Source organism: Nilaparvata lugens, chromosome 3, assembly GCF_014356525.2.
Source record: "Nilaparvata lugens isolate BPH chromosome 3, ASM1435652v1, whole genome shotgun sequence".
In the NCBI taxonomy this organism is placed as follows: Eukaryota; Metazoa; Arthropoda; class Insecta; order Hemiptera; family Delphacidae; genus Nilaparvata; species Nilaparvata lugens.
The window spans coordinates 76,270,876-76,293,199 of NC_052506.1; the positions used below are offsets into that span (position 1 = coordinate 76,270,876).

General features: G+C 34.3%; 2 protein-coding genes across 4 annotated transcripts; one reads left to right on the forward strand and one right to left on the reverse strand.

Annotated features, from left to right (window-relative positions):
- Window positions 1-1,678: 1,678 nt before the first annotated feature.
- On the forward strand, window positions 1,679-15,077 carry LOC111049642 (lipopolysaccharide-induced tumor necrosis factor-alpha factor homolog). 3 transcript variants are annotated; one of them, XM_039424625.1, is made up of 5 exons: window positions 1,760-1,918; window positions 2,593-2,760; window positions 7,300-7,402; window positions 11,037-11,172; window positions 13,431-15,077. In XM_039424625.1, exons 3-5 carry the CDS (start codon window positions 7,333-7,335, stop codon window positions 13,534-13,536), a joined length of 312 nt encoding a protein of 103 aa, XP_039280559.1. In that variant the 5' UTR covers window positions 1,760-1,918; window positions 2,593-2,760; window positions 7,300-7,332; the 3' UTR covers window positions 13,537-15,077. The 3 variants fall into 3 exon arrangements, with proteins under 3 accessions (XP_022191463.1, XP_039280559.1, XP_022191464.1); XM_022335771.2 differs by lacking the exon at window positions 2,593-2,760 and having other exon boundaries at window positions 1,679-1,918; XM_022335772.2 differs by lacking the exons at window positions 1,760-1,918; window positions 2,593-2,760 and adding an exon at window positions 3,015-3,183.
- Window positions 15,078-17,208: 2,131 nt separating this feature from the next.
- On the reverse strand, window positions 17,209-22,007 carry LOC111049641 (28S ribosomal protein S27, mitochondrial). The gene is made up of 2 exons (XM_022335770.2): window positions 20,721-22,007; window positions 17,209-17,612 (listed from the first exon to the last, which is right to left on the reverse strand). The coding sequence occupies exons 1-2, from the start codon at window positions 21,795-21,797 to the stop codon at window positions 17,334-17,336; spliced, it is 1,356 nt and encodes a 451-aa protein (XP_022191462.2). The 5' UTR covers window positions 21,798-22,007; the 3' UTR covers window positions 17,209-17,333.
- Between the last annotated feature and the right edge of the window lie 317 nt (window positions 22,008-22,324).

Here is a 22,324-nt window from a genome sequence, read left to right on the forward strand (position 1 = left end):
AATGCCAAGATTTTGAAATGTTATAGTACGTGATTTGGGGGAATATGCTACAGCAGAGATTAAATTGGAAGGATTTTATTTATTTATTTATTAGATAGAGCGAACAATATAATAGTCGGAAAAGAAAAAACAGGCTATTGCCAAAAACTTCTTCAATTTCCTGATTTTGTCACAAATCGTCCAAATATTATGTAGGTTATGTTCACTTCAATTTCAACACCAAATCTTCAATCTGAAACTATGAATCAGAATAAAACAAAGAATTTCAAATTTAGATAGATTGATAATGAAACTTCCGTTAAAACAAAAACCAAACTTCAAATATTCACAAAATATAGAATAAAATCACTTAAATTTTGAGCTCGAAAATATCACTTTCACCATTTTAAGGCTAGACGAGACGGTAAGGATGTGGAATATTTCAAAAATATTTTAATATTTCAGATTCAGATTTTCGGTGGAGATTGAAAGTGATTAGAGATTTGTGGGTTCTTTATTCGCAAAAATGTGTGACTTTAAACTGGGATGTCCTGTAATATCAAATTGCTTAGATTCCCCTATTAGAAAATTGATGTAGGTAGTAAACTTACCACAGAGTCCGATTTTTCCTTTTCTTACTAGATTTTCCAGAATTAATAGTACAGTCTCTCAGTCAAAATTTGAAATATTGAATATTTCGAAAATCTATTAAATTTACTTATTCACAGCTCATTGCAGCCAACTTGACTACGTATATATACGGAAGATGGGCGTAGTAATAGAAATTACTGCTGCCGAAATTTTTTCCAAAAAATTTCAACTCTAACAAAGGTCATCTTTGTATTTTTTATACAAATGAATTCATCATTGATATTTTTCCAAAATTACGTTGATTCATCATCAGATGACAAGAGTTTTAGATTTCTTCTAATGAATATGATGATAAAATTTTCTTCTCAACTACAATTCACGTTCCTTGAGTGAACACTTGAATCCAATTTTTATGAAATAATTTGTAATTTAGAATTTCTTTGGTCCAATCAAAAGCTTTATTTCCAATGATTAGGCTGATTCATGAATGATTGAAAATACCATCCCAATGTAAATTATATCATGTACCTACAGTAACCAATTTTATCCAAACAATTCATAATATTTCTGTCTCAAAACATAGAGTAGTTGGAGTTCATTAGGCTAATTATTTGTGATATTATTTTGTTTTGAAGTTTCCCTCAAAACCTCTTATGTTACTCAACGATAATAAAATATCATTCATTTGCCAACTTTTTATAGTCTAATATATTTATGTTGCGACGATGAAGAGCATCAATGTAACAAAATAACTGAATTACCTAATTATAGAAAGAGGTTTTCATTCCACAAATGTCTAGGGTGTTGAAGTGTCGGAACTGCAGTCTACCGAGAAATGCAACCCATCCCCTCTACTTGCAAAAAGAAAAGCCGACACGCCCTTCCGCTGCTATCAAGGCCTTTATCTTCTTCTAAGAGTTGGCTATGTGACTAAATAAATGTCATTGTCCTCAGCTGCAATTCATTGATCTCATGCATTGTTTTGTTCCCTTCTCCTTTCTTCTTCTACATTAGCCTCCTTCTCAGAATCGAAACTTTGAGACTAGCGAGCTACTTGGCGAATTGGCAACAAGTCTCAAGTCTCACATGTGTGATAATAATTCAGTCGCAGTTCAAACTGCTCGTTTGTTTGCGTTATGGAAGCGCGCATGCTCAGTAGAAGTAGGTCACGTGATCCACCTGACAAGTGTGACGAAGACGAAGCTATCCAACAGGTCTTGTTTTAGTTTCAGTTTGGCGTTTCACTTTGATAAGAAGCAGATAGTAGAGTACTTAGGCACATCTATTAGGTGACCACATTGATGATACACCCAACCCCCAGGATACGTTCTTGAATAATTTATTGAATGTAAGTTGTTCCAAATGAGGCAATATTTTCGATGTTCTTCATAAATATTATTATTGCTAACAATACGGTAATATAATTCTTAACTATTTAATAGTGTTGTACTATGTAAACAGGTAGGTCTATTTGCTTCTTTCTACCTGATAACAAAGTACTGCCTGGATTGCATAATGCCTAGAAAAATGAAAAATGTTTTCATACATGAATCACAGTCGGTGTTTTTTTTTTAATGTATTCTTCTGTACTACAGACTACATTATAGTAATTCATTACAATACTGTTTAGTAATGGTAGCTCAGACTAAATAAGGACAATCGCTTGTGACTTTTTACCAATTTTGGGGAGTTGAAATTTTAAATAGCTCGCAATCAATACTTATGTTGAAGCAAATCTCTTGCAATATTTTTTATTGTATTCTGCAATGTTTAAAGAGTATTTTACTTTATAAATAATTAATATTTTCCGTCACTTTAATAATGATATTTTTTAATGAGAAATAATGTCAATCACGGGTTGGGGTGACTGCATTGAAAAATATAATATATTTTATATCATGGATTCAAGTTCATTTTCAAGAGTTGTAAATTTTAAGACCCAATGTTGGTCAATAATGGTAACGTCACTCGTCACGGTAGATGAGAGGTGTTAGGTAATAGCAACGAATTTATTTATTGCAGCATGAGTCATTTCGTTGTGCACCAGTCATCTGTGGACCAGTCGAAGCGCCTCCAATTTGTAGGCCTACACAAACCACAGCTTTCTCAAGGTCGACGACCTTGACTTAGTTTGGCTGCTGACTTGTTTCCTTTTTTTCTCTCTTTTTTCGTCAATCAACAAACAAAAAAGTAGGATTTTTTAAGTTTTTCTGACTTATTGAAACGTAATTTAAAATTGAAATTATTTTTAATTATTGAAAAAACACATATTTGCATGCTTTATCTATCTTATGTAGATGAGTCACTCTTTCTTCGAATTACTTCAATTAGTATTCAATCTATTTTTACTTGAATAAACACATATCAACATGATATATGATTTATTTGTTTTTAGATGAGTCACTTCGAACTGATTAGATTAATACTCAAACATTTGCTCAGTATTTTCGTCCAATAATGTAAAACATGCTTGTAGGAGCTATAGGATGACTTCCACTCTCGTTCTCTTAAGAACGATTTCTCAAAATCTCTCGTTTTCTCATCCACTGTCGATCTCAGTTCGTTGAAAATAGGTTTTGCGAAGTAACTCTAGCTCTAGCTGCCGTATATTAGGTAGGTACTTGATTCTTTTTTTTGTAATGACCTTCACGCCATCCTAGGCCATTTAGTCTACATCCCACCAACAAAACATACCTGATCTCTTCATAGAATAATTCATTAACGTCATAGTCTTGATCTCGATGTGATGCATTCCAAGTTTAGTCATCAATAATTTTAAATTAAATTCCACTTACGATAACCGTTTTATTTCTAGATTTAAGTTTAAATATAATTTGAATTATAAAAAATATATTCGTATTTTGAGTATGACATCTACTTATTGGAATCTAGAGCATGCAATTCTACAGAATAGCCTATAGCTATATAGCTATAGCTGTTGCATGGAAAACCTTTCTTAATATTACAGACTATAGTAATTTAAATCCATATACTCATCAAAAAGTAAACAAAATTTACTCGGATTCAAATTTGTATTGTACATTATAAGTTAGTATCCTAATCGGGATTTTAAAATTTGGATTGCTACTTCAAAGCCTCTATTTTCATAAAGTAGACCGCTTGTTTTAGTAACCTCATCTAGTCAGTTATACTCGTATACTTTAAAAAACATTTTTCATTCTAATTAGGTAGTTGTATTGAAGAACCCACATTCATCTCTCAACGTCTATCTTATAAATAAGTAAATGTTGAACTCTGTGACTAGATTGAAGAGTAGATTTTTCTTATTTTTAAGAGTGAATACATTTATTATATTATACAGCCCTAAAACGATTATAATTTCCTATCTAATAAAAGTAGCATCATCTACCAATGCGGTACCGTTAAGTTCTAAACAGATGTGGAAATTATGTGATAATAAAAAGTAACATAAAATGTTATCTCTTCCGAAAGTGTGATTATTAAGCACCTCCATAATAAACATGATTTTGCCATTAGAGTTTTAGTTTCATGGAGAGGAAAAATTCCGTTTTCTAAACAGCGAAGTTTTTCGAAAGCTTTGCACATTAATGCGGATTGTAACTTGAGAACGACTATGCAAATAACTATGCAACTGAAAAAATAAACTGTATTCTACTACGTTCTACTTGTTTTCTTCTCATATAGAACTTCTAGAAACATACTTTTAATCCAATTATAATTATAAACGCTCTGTTTTATATAAAAACCATAGCCCTTTGGTGCTGTACTTTTGAGTTTTTATGGATAGGTATGTAAAAAATATAAATAATTGACATATTTCAAAAGAATTGATAATATTGTTGCTAAGTCCAGAATTTCGACTCGAAACGCCCTCACTAATTCTTTAACATATTTTTGAGAGTTATTTGGGTCTGACTAATTTCTTGAATTAAAATCAACAAAATTAAAATTCTGATTCAGAATTAATTTTATGTCCAAATTATTCAAAATCCATGATTTATCATCCAATCATTGTTTCTTTAATTTCTGTAGAATTACAAGAAAACAAATTGGAACTCACATTGGTAACCTGAACAATGATAAACGAGGAAAACAAAAAAGATTAACTAATATTAGAATCAATGAATATTTTATAAATGATCTATGACAAGGAAATACTTCTCATTGGTTGAAACTGCTATTTATCTCGAAACTAGATATTTATCTCGGGTTACTCTCGTGTTTCGGATGGACACGTTAATCGTCGGTCCCGGCTACCTAAAAACACAGTCGTCAGGTCATGTCAGAGGCCCTGAAATTGATCAGTTGCGACCTGAAAAATCTGACACCAGACCTGAGCCAGCCAGGTCACTCGATATTATTATTACTGCTATTGATCGTAATAATAACAAGAAATAGTAATGAAAGTTTTTAATGATGACATCCAGTTTCCTGTTATTAACAACAAAATCCATCAAGTTTTTCTTTTAAGAATATTAAATAATATTAAACTCTTTTAAATAATCGAAAACAACAAGGAAACAGCTCAATTATAAATAATTCTAAGATTTCACAAAATTTAATGATAAAAGATAATAATTTAGCCTATATCTTATCTTATTGACTTACATTATTTATTTATTTATTCGTGGACAGAATCACAAATCATATAAATATGATTAGGAAGGAACAACAGGCTTGGCCCAATTCTATTCCATTTCCAAATTTTGATAAATTAATAAAATGGGAATATATTTTGTAAGAGTAGTTTTTAATGGTTTGGACCCACTCACACAAGTGAAATTAACAACAAAATAAGATGAGGCTTTGTATAGCGATGAGAATAATAGATTGTAGAGAGGATGAATAGCGATTGTTTTTGAAGAAAATCGATTTGTGTACCGGTATTCAAAGACTGGGCCCCTATTAATAAGAAGGCAGCAGAGGTTACATTCTAGAGCATTGAAAAATTCCCAATGGAAAAATGCTTTTTCGCTTTGCAGTTTTTCATGATTGAAAGTGCCGAATGACGAAAGATTGAATCAGAGTCCGTACTTTTGTACAATGTAATATTAACCTCCTTTTTGATAATTAATTTTAGTTCTTTATTAAATGAGGCTTAGGAGATTGGGTTATAAGAGTCAAGTATACGATACAGGATAAACATTTTGTTTTTTATTATTACTATTTACTTAATGGGGACTATTATAGCGTTTGTTACAATAGACGTACCGTAATAAACCTAACTATAATAATTTTAAGTGGATTTACTGACTTTTGATAAAACTTGAGTTGTTGATTAAGTAACCGATTATAGAAGTTCAGGAAAAATATTGTGATACATTTTCCTCATACGGTGGTGAACACTATTACGAATGGCTTGCGATCAATAAAATAGTGTCAGCGAGTCTAATATGCTGGTCACGAAAACAGACACATTTTAATAACAAAGGCGACTCTACATGGAACGCAATCTGTGAACTTAGTGCAAGTGAAATTACACGACACGTCCTCAGCGTGACCTTCATGATGGTATTATGATATGATCAACATCGCGTTTCTAATGCTCACAAATCCCTACTCCTTTCCATAATAAATAAATTTATCAACAGACGACAATCTGCTAACCGTTTTCACTTTTCAAACCGGAAAAATTGTGGTTCATAAATTCTGAATTTTCAAAACGAAATTTATAGAATACACATTTGTTGAAAAAGGAAATCATGCGGCCTGAACTCTGTATTGCAAGATGGAACACATTATTAGAAACAGAAAATTTTCACAATTTTGGTATAAGCTATATCACTTTTCAAGATTGATTCAAGTATATATCAAGTTTCTAAGGTCGATTTATAAAGATTCATTTTGTTTTTTCATGATTTTTTCAAGCATACCTACCTGCTAGGGATTTATGGCGTTATGAAGCGAATTTTTCCCAGAGTGCTGTTTCATGAACCTTGTAGGATCATATAATAACAACAACACCCAAGAAGAAACTGACAAAGCAAAATGCCGCCTGCTATCCATGAAAGTAGCTTATTCACCAATAAAATCATGACAATTGCTGAAAATCGGATATTTATAGATTTCTTCATCATCTAAACTACTGTATTTAAAATAAAATGTCATATGTGTAAAATATATTGGAAAAAAATTCTTTGTACAATGTGCTACCTACTTACTACTACCTACTTTTATACGGTATATAAAATTTGAAAAGAGAAATTAAGCTGCTGAATGAACCGTGATCATTTTTGTATATTCAAACATGATTCAACGGTATAGGCCTAGGTTGAATCTCCATCAGCCATACACATTCCCATTCCAAGAGAGTGATAATTTCCATCAAGAATATTCAATAAAATTCTTGTTAAAAGTTTCTATAGTATTGTGTACCTTGGAATGTGAACTGGAATAGCAAATAAAATGAATAGTAAAGTACATAAAGTAAATACGTAGTTAATAAAAGTACAAAAAAGTTAATAAAGTGAATAGTTGAGTATTGTAAAGTATTTACATAGATCATACTGTATTATACAGGTAGGCTGTATTAGTGAATATCAAGAGAATTTTATTGAAGCTCTAGATGCTTATCTTAATACATAATACTATTTATAACTTGTAACGATTATATTATTCAAATTAATCTTTATTAATTGATTGTATAATACTTATTTCAAGTTCAATGTTACCATAGATCATTAAATTCGATGTCAGCATTATTTTAATAGATTAAACAATAATTATCAAATTGTTTCGATTTTTCAGATTCCGCCGGTATTATTTTGACATTGAGAGAAAATGTCTGGCTACCCGCCACCGCAACAGCCACCTCCATATGGAATGCAAATACCCATGCAGCAGCCAGTCCGTGAGTCAACCACTAATCACCGTGCTTGCTAACAAAGTTATGCTAATAAAACTAATATAGGCTTAGAATTTCTAAAAATATTGAAGCGGATTGGATATGTTGGTTCCACTTTATTAAAACAGTCATTTCTATAACAGGATTTCGGTTCCGTGTATTTATACCAACACAATGCTAGTAATTGTGAACTGTACTATGGTCTATGGTCCTGTGATACTCAGATGAAAGATTACGGAAGGCCTACAAAAAAAAAAAAAAAATGGATTTAGCCTATTTAATTTTTTTTGTACCGCTGAATTCTAATCTGAAATATTTTTCTGATGAAGAATATTGTACTGGGTTCAAAATTCTATTAAAAACTAAAACAATATGAGAAAAGTTTTCCTGAGCAATGGATAGATTTATTGAAAAAAATATATATTTGGGTAAATATAATTATATATCTTGTGGCGTTCAGAAGATTTCAGATACGAATTCAGCGTCCCAAAATACATGAATATGTAAAACCGTCAAGAAAACTTGACAAATTCACAGCTTAGTTGACATTCAGTTCGGCTTACAAGCTCTAAGATTGGATTCCCATACTAGCGTGGTGGTCCAATGTTCGCAATTTCAAAATGTTATGATAACTCTTCTGAATATTACATTATTATAGATAGATAAAGCTAATGAGAGTAACAGATTATTCCATAACCGTCTTACTTCAACAGTAAGATAACCCTTTTTTCACACTTACACAGTATTTTAGTATTTTAATAAATGGAACTCCAAATGAAATGCAAACTGTACTTAATACTGTACTATGGACACTAAGAATAAAGTACACTACGGTTCAAGAATAAAAATTTTATTTGTACCTGTTTGGTTGTATTAATTGACCAAATAAACAAACCAATCTGCCCACCCAATAGTATATACTGTAATATATTACCAACAATTTTTATAGCTAACGACAGCCACTGATGTTGTAATATATTGGGTCAATTTACTTGCGGCTCTAGACGAATCAAAGATAAGGGTTTCTATTTGTGCAACTGCAGGTGCTATCTGTATGCTGGCAAAATTATGTTAATTGGGTCAAATGACAATAGTGGAAAGTGCCAATGAATGATACCACCATTTCTTTGGGCGTTTCACAGAAAAGCTTTGACAAGAGCTATGAGGCAGCGTTAAATTTGAACGTAGCAAGTAGCGCTTAGCGCTGTGTAGGTTCTGCCTAGTAATTATCAAGTATTGTAATATTATTTTTTATCATGTTTTTTTTCTCAATTGAAAGCAATATCTAATTTTTTAAAACATATTTTAAAGCGTGGATTATTTATTTTTTCTCTATTATTGTATAAAACCAGGAAACAACCAATGTAACAAATTTATTCAAGTATAACTAACTGATTGCAACTCTCACGAGCGGGCAAGGCTTAATTCCTTTTGATGTTGATGCCAAATAACACATGAAAAGTATATAATTATGATTTTGATATTATTCATGCTTACTTTTTAATTTATCATTTTATACTTTTGATTATAAGGTTATGTATTTTCTTTTATTTGTTTTGAATATGCATTTTTACTTTCCTTGCTCTATTACCATAGGTAAGGAAAGTTTTTACTTTCCTTGCTCTATTACCATAGGTAAGGAAAGTATTGCTTTCCAAAAAAAATTAAGGTACCCTTTTTTGGGTGTTGGTGTGTGTGTGTGTGTGTGTGTGTTGTGTGTGTGTGTGTGTGTGTGTGTGGTGTGGTGTGTGTGTGTGTGTGTGTGTGGTGTGTGTGTGTGTGTGTGTGTGTGTGTGTTGTGTGTGTGTGTGTGTGTGTGTGTGTGTGTGTGTGTGTGTGTGTGTGTGTGTGTGTGTGTGTGTGTGTGTGGTGTGTGTGTGTGTGTGTGTGTGTGTGTGTGTGTGTGTGTGTGTGGTGTGTGTGTGTGTGTGTGTGTGTGTGTGTGTGTGTGTTGTGTGTGGTGTGTGTGTGTGTGTGTGGTGTGTGGTGTGTGTGGTGTGTGGTGTGTGTGTGTGTGTGTGTGTGGTGTGTGTGTGTGTGTGTGTGTGTGGTGTGTGTGTGGTGTGTGTGTGTGTGGTGTGTGTGTGTGTGTGTGTGTGTGTGTGTTGTGTGTGTGTGGTGTGGTGTGTGTGTGTGTGTGTGTGTGTGTGTGTGTGTGTGTGTGTGGTGTGTGTGTGTGTGTGTGTGTGTGTGGTGTGTGTGTGTGTGTGTGTGTGTGGTGTGTGTGTGTGGTGTGTGTGTGTGTGTGTGTGTGTGTGTGTGTGTGTTGTGTGTGTGTGTGTGTGTGTGTGTGTGTTGGTGTGTGTGTGTGTGTTGTGTGTGTGTGGTGTTGTGTGTGTGTGTGTGTGTGGTTGTGTGTGTGTGTGTGTGTGTGTGTGTGTGTGTGTGTGGTGTGTGTGTGTGTGTGTGTGTGTGTGTGTGTGGTGTGTGTGTGTGTGTGTGTGTGTGTGTGAACACGATAACTCCATTCCTAATTAACCGATTGACTTGAAATTTTAAACTTAAGGTCCTTATACCACAGAATAGATACAGAATGGAAACTTGTAATCAAACGCCTATCTAACCAATGCTTTTTACATGACCCCAATACTAAACACGTCACGTGACCTTGGGAAGTTCCAATTAAAATCTTCTGATTGGCTCGTGGCAGTGAACGAGATCAATTGATCCGGATTATTAAAGTGATCCGAACCTACCATCAATACTATTACAATGCGGCGCTTCCTGACAAGATGGCGGATTTTGGCGTCAGGGTATAGCCAAGTTTCCGTACTGTATGTATACTGTGCTTATACCATGAGGATCTGACAATAAGAAATTCAATAGAATTGAATTCAAAATGGCGGATAATTACTAAAAACCCATGTTTTTCACGGTTTTCTCGAAAACGGCTCTAACGATTTTCTTCAAATTTATACCATGGATAGCTATTTATAAGCCCTATCAACTGAAATGAGTCTCAATTATGGGAAAATTTCAGGAGCTCTGTAATATTCTTGAGAAAAATGGTGGATAATGACTAAAAAGCCATGTTATTCTTTGTTTTCTCGAAAACGGCTCTAACGATTTTCTTCAAATTTATACCATGGATAGCTATTTATAAGCCCTATCAACTGACACGAGTTTCATTTCTGGGAAAATTGCAGGAGCTCCGTAATATTCTTGAGAAAAATGGCGGATAATTACTAAAAAACCATGTTTTCCACGATTTTCTCAAAAAAAACTTGACCGATTTTTTTCAAATTCATACCCTGTATAGTTATTTATCAGCTCTATCAACTGGCATGAGTCTTCTTTCTGGGAAACTAATGGGGGGTCCACCCCATCCTTGAGAAATAAACTTAGTAACCTCCTTCTCGTGCATGAGGTGGATAGGTAGCGCAGTTCATAAAAAGAACACAAAGTCGAGTTATTTCATCTGTAGAACAGCTGTTTCGACGACTTTAAAAAAATGACGACTAAAAAAATCATCGAATTTCACAGTTTACACAAAGGAAAAGGTACTCTGAAAACAATTATATATAAACATATTATACAGAAGTCTGATCGTAGTTTCAAATATGAGCAAGGAAAGTTGTGTGAGTGTACCACACCAGATTTTTATTGTATGGCAAATAAATAATGATTTGATTTTTTACAGATGTTATAATTCCACAACAGTTGGGGCCACATTCTCAAACCATAACGTGCCCTAGTTGCCAAAAGGTGATCACGACTAGAGTTGACCAAGAAGCGACGATCAAGACACATCTATTTGCTCTATTACTGTGCGTGCTGTGAGTATTCATACATTGCGATTTCAATTGATCACCTCAATATTAAGCGGTTCCTAGACATTCAATATTATTGAACAATATCAGTACCTACTTATATGTAACATCACAACTAGAATAAAAATTTGGTGTGGCGCACTCACTCAACTTTCCTTACCGTTATGAAAATTGATCACCTGACGTTAGTGTTCACGCGCATCTCAAATCTACTATTCAAAGATCTGAGCCAGCTGGTGACAGGTCAATAACGCTGAGTTACACAAGTCTGCTATCTCTTAATAGTAAATGATTTAATAGAATCAACTGTTGCCAACAGTTTTGGAATTGAATAATCACATTTTATCGAATTTCGAGTTTATTTTCAATTTTAGGTGAAAATGTTACTAGACATTAATTGTAGAGATTTTCGTGCTCAATCTTTCCCACTTGAATTTTTTTGTTTAAATTGTATCTGAAGCTTGATAATTGGGAATCTGAAATCAAACTTTGCATAGATGGGGCGGAGCTCCTGAAATTTTTACAGATTTGGGACTTATGGCAGTTGATAGAGCTTATCAATGACTATTTTAGGTATAAAATTTGATCAAAATTATTGTTGGAGCCGTTTTCGAGAAAATCGTGAAAAAGCCATTTTAGCCGCCATCTTGAATTGCATTTGATCGAAATTGTTCGTGTCGGATCCTTATATTGTAAGGACCTTAAGTTCCAAATTTCAAGTCATTCTCCGTTAATTGGTTGATGAGATTGAGATATCGTGTACACAGACGCACATACACTCATATATATATATACACACACACATACAGACCAATACCCAAAAATCATTTTTTTGGACTCAGGGGACCTTGAAACGTATAGAAATTTAGAAATTGGGGTACCTTAATTTTTTTCGGAAAGCAATACTTTCATTACCTATAGGGCAAGGAAAGTAAAAACGTCATATACACTGTGGCCTGATGCTAAGTAGATACTATTCAATAATTTATTATTGTTAATAATATATGTTGAAATGTTATAATACAATAATAATGACCGTTTAGAAATCGCTGAATCAATATGAGATTGGAGTTCAACTGCTATTAAAAGACATTCAAGATTTGATATTTTATCAACCATGATAGATCTCATATTGATCAAGGAGAAACGAAATTAGCTCAATGGTGAACAATAACGTTAAATTTAAAAAATAAAATGAGTGAAAGTTTATATTGGAACTATCTCCCCGGCTTCTTCACAAAACTCATAAATTACTGGATCTGATTGCTAATTGAGTTCAATACGACGGAAATTTTAAACAAATGAGCAAGCGGTGCTTGGCGCTGTGAGTTTAGTTTAGTAAGACAAATTGAAGACAGATTTTGCAATATTAGATAATGACATTCACCTCCCAGCAACGGCTGAGGATAGGCAACCCGCCACACAGCGCGGCAACAAGTCGACAAGAAAAGCGGCGTTTTTCACATTACAGTCATGGTTTTATTGATTCAATCGACTGAAACGTTTTTGAGAGGATTTCCCTTCAAATATCATAATGTTCACTTGTGGTTAATTTGCAGGAAAAGGATGGACAGATAAGATAAAATTGCATATAAAATTGAAGAGATGCACTCATTGCAAATGGCCGTTTTCACACTTACCGACTAATCGTTCAGTTTCTAGCCCGGTGTAGAGGGGGTTGAAATAACATGATATCAAAATGGAACAGCTCTCACACTTATCAAAGGTGTTGTGGTGTCTTGAAAAACAATTCTCTCATTCGTGTCGGTCGACATCGCTCTGGCATCAACAATTTCTAACAAGATTTTGTCAGTTTGAGTTGAGGTAGTACGGTACTATTTGTATTTCAGTAGCAAGTTACAGGTTTCAAGGAACAATTGGAGAACAAATAGGTATTTTTTAATCTTATAAAATAAATGCTTATACTCAAAGCTGTGCTCTGATATAGAAATCGTGTCGATGTCGGTAAGAGTGACTGAAAGGCTTCGACGATGTCGGTCGGAAACCGGCCGATAAATGTCGGCAGGAAATCGGTACCTACGTATGAAAACGGCCAATGGTGAAGGAAAAAAATGAAGCTGGTTAAATGTCGTAGTCCTAGATCAAAGATTTTTCTGGCAAGTCTAAAATAATAGTGACACAGTAGATAATAAAATATGTTGTCCCGATACAGTTTTCACATCACACAAATTAAAGGATTCAATTTGTATAAATTTTATCTATGTATTGCTTTTTATAAATCAATAATTTAATTCTTTTTTCAGAATGTGTTGGCCCTGTGCCTGTATTCCGTACTGTACAGATTCCTGTAAGGCGTCAAACCACTACTGTCCCAACTGTGATGCATTTTTGGGCTCTCATGATCATTAACCTCATCTAAAATTAATAAAAAAATACGCATACATTTGCTCGTGCAAGCGGCTTATATTTATATACAAAATCTTAGATTTTATTCCAAGTAATATTTCCTTATAGAGTCTTAGACACATTTATATGTGTATGCATATTGAAGTATTAATAAATTCAAGAATATTTTTAATGGTTTGTTATCTCAGTAATACCTTTCAATTAAAATTCTAGTTTTTGAAGCAAATCAAAATTGTGATGACTTCTTCTTTGAAATACTGACTGTAAAATTTTGGAATAATGAAATTCTGTAATGTATTGCCTTAAATATTATCGTATTGAATCACTAGCTAAGACCATAAGTTCGTTGAAACAGCACACCATAATTCCAATCAAACCTGAATGCCATCTTATTAAGTATTTTTTATGCTATTTCCTGAACTACTTTTAGACATTATAGATTACTAACTGTGCAATTCATCTTTGTCTGCTACTTAGAACAAATCAAGCTATGAATATGTGCTAGAATTGAGAAACAAAACTAGGTACCTAAAATCTTCACTTCTGAACATTCCGTTTTTTGTCATAAATTTCTAATTTTAACTCATTCTCCTCTAGAATGAAATAAAGATATTTGTATTTAATATGCGAGTAACCTACTTTAATGAGATTTTCAGTAGCAATCTGCCTATTGGGAAAAAACAAATAATATGATCGAACACGCTCGGACGTACAGTCTGAATTTTAAACTTTGCAAGTGTACATACAGTAGGCCTAGTTAACAAGTGTTGTTCTATTGTTTTTATTTAGTTATGAACCGGTACTGTTTATAAAATGATTCATCATTACTTTATTAATAGTTCTGAGCTATTCCAAGTTAAATAAGTTAGATTGAAAATGCAATCTGCCAAAAATTACAGTGGAAGTCTAGTTACACATACATCGATTATTTTGGACTTACCATTTTTGCCGTCCTCATAAATGTTATCATGTATTTGTCATGTTACGTTCAATCTGGGAGTATTTATAAGCACGGCCAAAAATCGTGCGTGCAAAAATCGATGTGTGTAACTGCCGGAAGACGGTCCGTGTCGTTAGCAGATTTTATTAATGGTTCTGAACTAGTCCAAGTCGAATAAGTTTGATTTGAAAGATAATCTACCAATTATATAAATTTCAATGGAAGACGGAAAATTTTGTGAAATATGTAAAATATGAATGTTAATATATCAAATCTTCATGTTATATTAAATTATGTTACCGTACATTAAATCTTGATGTTATTTCAGATCATAATGTTTAAAATTAAAACTCAATTTAGAGCAGAAGCATTTCAAGACTTGATTAAAATACTTCATGGAGATTTTTAGTAACTAAAAAAGTAACAGAATGCATTTCTGTTATTTTAGGATGTGAACCAATGTTCAATAATACTGTATATAGGTAGAGCCTTCTTATAATTTATTCCAATAATTATACTCATAATTTGTAGTTGTTATTTCTAACCATGAAACAATTTGAAAAATCAATGTTATTCATTGAATAAAATTTTGCTATCTTGAAAATATTGTACTTTTTTATTACCTTGTCTCAGTCTTTGTAAAAATAAAATTAAGCTGAAGAGAAATTCAATAGTATTGGAAAGTACATTTTGTTAATGTAAGAGAACTTATGGTGGGTTTTTATTCAATTTAAATATTACTCTGTTGTATATCCATAAAGTTTTTTTAAATTCAAGTTTAATTTAAATATGTTTGCCCGCCGCAGATTAGCCAAGTGGACTAAGTGGACTGCTGGCGCTGCCTGGTCATGGGTTCGAATCCCTCCGGTAGACATCTCATGCCATTACTTACGCACAAGATAAATGTGAGCATCATCCGCAATAAAACATAAATTAGGTACTTGAAAAGAGCAAGAATTTAATCAATTAAAATTTGTCTTATAATCTGAATGATTGTAATTGATAGTTATGTTCTCTTTGAGGCGAATATGAAAACATTTAAGAAAAACAAAATCAACAGTTATTGTTAAATTCATAGAAATCAGTTTCCAACACGGGAACCGGATATTTCAGATATGATCAACACTCCATTATTTCAATTTAAAAAAATAATATCAGCATAAATAAGTTCATTGGAAGATGAAATTTTATTGAATTATGAGCGAAAAATAGGTAATATAGTTGAGACTATAAGTCCATTTTTGCGCTGACGCGCGAATAAGATATTCTCAGGAGTTAGCCTCTACTCTTTCAAATGATTGACGATCGATCTGAACGATTTTCTGATCTATCTCTTGTCGCGGTTTGGTCTCATACACCAGATAGGCTACTTTTTTGCATCTGACTCAAAGTATTTGGTGTATGAAACCAAACCTCAAACATTGCCTTAAGTGATACAACAGAAAACCGCTCAAATCAATCGTCCACATTGAAGAGAGTGGATGCTAACTTCACATTTTTCAGCGTAAAAACTATGATTATATTTTCATACTTACAGTAGGTATTAGAACTGCGTATATATTCTAAAGAACTTATTTCTTCCAATAAATAAAATGGAGAACCCAGTACCTCCTAATCGCCAGGAATGCTTACCCTTACACCAAATTGACAATCTCTGGATAGCAGCGCTCATTTTATACGAAGCCATAGCGGGCAGCCAGTCTACAGATGGAAATTACTGTGATACTGCAATTATTCAAATGGAATCCATAAAAAATAGCCCAAAATTACCACAATTTCAATATGTTTTGGAAAACATCCAGATGGGAAAGTTATTATTTCAGACGGAAAGAGTTCAGTTGTATCTTCTGTGTAAGTTAAGTTCACGGTGTAAGAATGTGAATTATAATACATTTTTAATAAATATAAGAGGTCAAATTTTGATATGAAGCAATAGAAGTTAGTTCGACATAGAAGATGAAATTGAAATATATGAATTAAGTAACAAAAAAAAAGAATGTGGATTTCCTCAATATTGTGTAATGTGAAGGTACTAGCATTGCTAATATTATAAAGGTAATTTAAGATATTGATGAAACGTTACATCTTGTACCTATAGTCCGTGCAAACTTTAGATTGTAGCAACGGAGTATACAGTGTTGCCAGATTTCACAGAATCCAGAGAGTCTGTGAGCTTATCGTGTGAAAGAAAGAGCGAAAAAGAGAACGTAGGCCTTTTTGATATAATCAGCATTAAAACGGTAACAGTGTGCTCGTATTGTTATATTGAAATAACATTGGCTATTGCAGCTCCGTGCAGCAAACTAAGGTTTGCACGGACTAAAGACACTGTCAAGAGATGACTGAGCTCCTGCGCGCCTAGCGATTTTTGGTTGTCAAGTAGCAGGCGGAGATCGACAAACGTAAAACTATTGTTCTGTTAATAATAATGGTCATTCAAAATATGAGTATTAATTATTGTTGTGATGACAACATCACGTTGAAGATCAAACGAGTTTCCAAAATGATACAAGTGGAGTGCTAAGATAGGAAACCCTTGTGTTACATCCCTCACCAACTGGTATCAGGATTTATCACAGCTGACGGTATCAGCGTCCCAATAATCCTATATTTATTGGATATATAGATTTCAAATTGTTAAAACTTAATCTTATTTGACAACTTAGCCAACTCATTTCATCCATTATCGATCTCGCTAGAATATTGACGTTTTAAATGTAAATAAAATACAATAATATTGATAGGATGATCATCTTTATATTTTGAAAAGTAATATTGTCAAAATACAAAAATCTATAAACACATTATGAGAAAAAAAAGCTTAGAAATACCTACAATAATAAAGTTCTTACTAAACAATTCAGTTCTCTCTTCTCTTTTGAATTTCTGGTGGGACATACTCAACATTTGTGTCGCGCTTCTTTTTGATATATCCACGCCATGTGACGAAACGCGGCTTGTACTTGTGTTCAATCAGCAGATCCAACTTGTCTTCGTTGTCGAAAAAGAAGAGCTCTTCTTCAGTTTCTTGCATTTCCCTCTTCGCTTCTTCGATTTCTTCTACCATTCTGTCTCGTTTCAACATATCTATGTGCTCATTGATAAGTTTCTCTCTCTGCTTCTCCCATTCAGCATATATCTAAAAAAATTATTAGTTATTTAATCAACAATGTCTTTCATTAAACTAGACAGAGAAGAGAACGAGTATACCATTCCAAGAAAATAAAATTAATTTCTCAAGTTTATTCAGAGACGTCGTCCACTAATAATCAATTGAATTCTATCCTTTTTACAAGTCAGGAACATTATTTTGAATACTTGCAATCGACAATAGTGATTTAGTTGGAAACTTGGTTTTACGTATTTTCATGCGTCGAATGAGAAAGTTTATGCTTCATAGAGAGCGTAGTTAGGGCACAGTCGGCCCTCTTACACTCAAATCTCTGTTGTAACATGATAACAATATGAACAAGAAGTAGAAAAAATTTCATTAAGACAAGAAAATCATAATAATCCAAATCAGAATGAAGAAAATTGAACAAAGATTGAGACCACCAAAAATTCAAAATTAATATTCAAGACTGCCAAGCAAAGGCACAACAACTGTCAAGACATCAAAACGGTCAAATTTATAAAGAATGAGGAAGGTCAGCTTCTCACCAAAGATGAGGACATAAGAAAAAGGTGGAAAGAATATTATTGTCATCTCCTCAATGAAGAATTTCCAATTGAGACACTGCAATCTGAACTGCCGACAATGGGACCAATTCGGTCCATTTCAGAGGAGGAGATAGGAGTGGCCCTCCATGAAATGGCCACAAATAAAGCTGTGGGACCAGATGAGATGCCAGTGGAAGTGTGGAAAGAGCTGAATGACACAGGGGTGAAATTTATTGCTGGGGTCTTCAATGCAGTGCTCAGTGAAGGAATTCCAGTGGAATGGAGGAGAAGCTACATTGTACCATTCTATAAGAACAAAGGAGACGTTCGTTTTTGTAAAAACTTCAGAGCAGTTAAACTCATCTCTCATACATTTAGGGCCGTTTACACAGTCAAAGCTTAAACTCGATTTAATCAGATGTTGGCTTAAACTCAAAATGAAACACATTATAACAAACGAGACTTGACACGGATTTAATCCAGTTTAAAATGAAATTTAGTTTAAACTGTCACTGTGCAAACGGCCCTTAAAATTTGGGAAAGAGTGATAAACAGACGCCTGCTAGGAGTTACATCTGTGACAGAGAATCAGTGCGGCTTTGTAAGTGGTAGGTCTACTACTGATGCAGTACACTCGGTTAGAATCCTGATAGAAAAACACAGAGAAAATAAAGCAGACTTGCATTTAGTTTTTATTGACCTAGAGAAGGCATTTGATAGTGCCAAGAGAGCTGATCTGGCATGCAATGAAAGCACAAGGAGTCCCAGAGTACTACGTACATGTGGTAAAAGATATGTACCATGGAGCTAAAACAAAGGTCAGGAGCCCGGCTGGAATTGGTGAGGAGTTTAGTGTGAAGGTTGGGGTTCATCAGGGTTCAGCCCTGAGCCCACTCCTCTTCAATCTTGTCATGTACTACCTCACTAAAGAAATTCAGCATCCAGCACCTTGGGACATTCTGTATGCGGATGATATTGTTCTCATAAGAAAAACGCCAGAAGAATTGCAACAGTCTCTTGATTCGTGGCGTGCCAGCCTGGAAGCAGCTGGCCTAAGAATTAGCAGAGAGAAGACGGTCTATATGCACTGCAGCTTTGGAGACAATGATGATCAGGCGCAGGCGCACATACACTTGCAAGGTACTCCACTCCCAGTAGTTAGTCAATGCAAATATTTAGACTCCATAATCAGCCATGATGGAAGTATAGATGCTGACATCTCAAGCCGTATAAACACTGGATGGATAAAATGGTGAGAGCTAACAGGGGTACTTTGCGACGAAAGAATGCCTGTGCCCATCAAGGGAAAAGTATATCAAGCTGTAGTGCGACCAGCAATGCTATATGGTAGTGAGTGTTGGCCCCTGAAAAAACAGCAGGAAGAGAAACTTCATTCTGCTGAAATGAAAATGCTGAGATGGGCAGGGGGTGTGACTAGACTGGACCATATTCGAAACATGCATGTTCGGGACAGTTTCCGGGTGGCACCAGTCTATGAGAAGATAATGGAAGCAAGATTATGGACATGTAAATAGACGTTCACCCAATCATATGACAAGGAAAGTACTTGATATGGAGACACAGCCGAGGGGCAGAGGCAGACCCCGTCTTACATGGTTAGGTTTAATTCATAAAAATATGAAGCAATTGGACCTGACAAATCAGACGACCCAGGATCGTTCGAACTGAAGACTTAGATCGAGGAGAGCCGACCCCAAATAATGGGAAAAAGGCAAGGAGGAAGAAGAAGAGAATGAAGAAAATTGAACATAATTTATCTACTTATTGGAACAAATAAATAAGTTGAGAATAGAGAATAGTAGACTTTTGTGGTACTTCATCACTGTAATAAAGAGGGGAAGTAAGAAATACAAATACAATACATAAATACGAAAATTTTCGTTGTTTGCGTTAATCTGTTAAACGTGAATTTAATAGTCAAAATAGAAACTAATGGAAACTACAAACCATATTTTAATAATTTAATATTCATCGATATGTCAATGTATTCAATAATTTGATGACATATTTATATTACATTAGACGTAATATTAATACAGTACCGTATGGGTTTTCCTGTAATTCAATAGCTCCTATTCTGACTAGTAAATTATTTCGTGCAACGTAGTACGTATCAGGTGCGGATCCTGGAGTGGAGGGGGGCGATCGCGCGGATCCAGTTTCCAAGTGGTGTTAGAAAAGAATGTTGAGGTGCAGAAATAGATACCTTGGCTTTGAAAAATAAGATTAATAAAAAAAAATAATGCTCTCAAATGATGAGTCAAACGGGGGAGTGGTCCCCGACCACCCCAATCGCCTCCCCAGTTCAGAGAAAGAGTCCTTAGATCCGCGCCTGGTACCCCATTCAACATTATTTTACAGGCATAACCGCAAAGGTATGCGGCAAGGTAGACTTACAGACCCCCTCCCCCCCAATGGATTTGCCACTGAGTAGCTCTATTCTGCTTTTCGTTTCCCCAAGTAGAATATGCATTAAGAGTTATATTTAATACCCACATTACTTAATAAAAATGACGAAATAAATATTGATCTTATCAAAGACTCTGATTAAATTAATGTTACTAACCTGTACTTGACTGCCAATTGTAGATTTCTCGTGAGTTTTTATATTCTCCAACATTTGATTCTTTGCTATTTCTACAACATCATCTTGCAGTAGCTGATTTTGAGAATCCATCTTTCCCAAAAGCTTTTCCACCTCTTCTATAAGTCCAATGTTATCTGGAGTATTTTGTTTTGCATTATTAAAAGTTGAGGTAAGAATACTGAGGCAGTTCCTATGGGCACTTTGATTACTTTCTAAAAGCTCTTCAATTAAACTTTTCAATCTGTCCCACTTATTGTACATTCCTAAACCAATAATTTGACATGTATATCCAACCGCATCAGGAAGCTCACACCCAATCATCCATAGAGTTTTTCCCACCAAGTGTGATGGGATTCTTAAATCAAAATGATCGTCAAAATAGTAGTTTCGTATGTAAGGAACTCTTAATTTAATAATCTCATCTTCATCAATGTCTTCAGCTGACTCTGATTCTGGTTTTGCTTCTTCAGCCCACGGAGAAGGACTCTCACTATATTTGAGACAAGCATACAAACACATGAATTTGACCATTGGATGAGAAAAATCCTCTTGAAGCATCTGAAAGCTGGCTACTCTTGCAGAATCCTTAAAATTGTTTTCTTTCAAAAATTTATTCAAAAGCAAAATACAAGTATAATTGTCCATAAAGACTCCATAGTTAAGTCTGTCATCTAAAACTCGTAAAAGATCGTCTGTTTTATCATTTTCAACTAAGAATCTAATGAATGCATGTTGTGTAGAAGGCAGTAGACTACAGGCTTCAGGACTTAACCTCAACTTGTGTAGCAAGTCCTCAATCTCATCTGAACGTTCAGGTTCTGCAGCTATGTTAGTAAATATGTCTATATCAATACCATGTGCTTTCCCATGCTTTTGAAATTGATTTTCAAGATCGAAGAATAAATCAGTTCCATTAACTTTCTTCAAAAACGGTGACTCAAGTCGTTGATTCCATGCATCTTGACATTTATAGGCACTTGACAAATAATTGCGGTAGAATGATTTCAATTGCACGTTGCGTGAAATACACTTCAGAGTTTTTACAACGTTAAACATGATTAAATAATTCTAAAACTATAATTATTTAATTCATTAGAAATCACTATAAAATCATAATTTAACCTCAATGTTTTCGAGTCTAAACCACAACCTCGTTCGTATCTCGACTCACGGGCTCACGGCTTTCACTGGTGGACAGGGGGAGTGGGGTCACAGAATAGGTACAGAAAGGAAACTGTCAACGTCTATCCAATCACTTGACACTGTAGAGCGACCCAGCAAACAGCAAAGAATGCACTGTGTGATTATTGAGCATGCGCTTTGTATTTAGTCGTAGTACCATGAAAAGCCACTGACCATTGATATAGAGAATATGTATATATCAATGGATATACTATATAATTATATCAATGCTTGACACTGTAGAGCGACAAACCACTCTCTGTCTCAGACAGCACCGTATCGCGCATGCGTTAGCAACGGGTTTTTCCCGTTCCATTCAGTCAGTTCTTTGAATGTAACGTTCTTTGTGATGATGGTTACCGAGCACTGTAACTGGAGCCAATCGTCATTCTATTTGATGA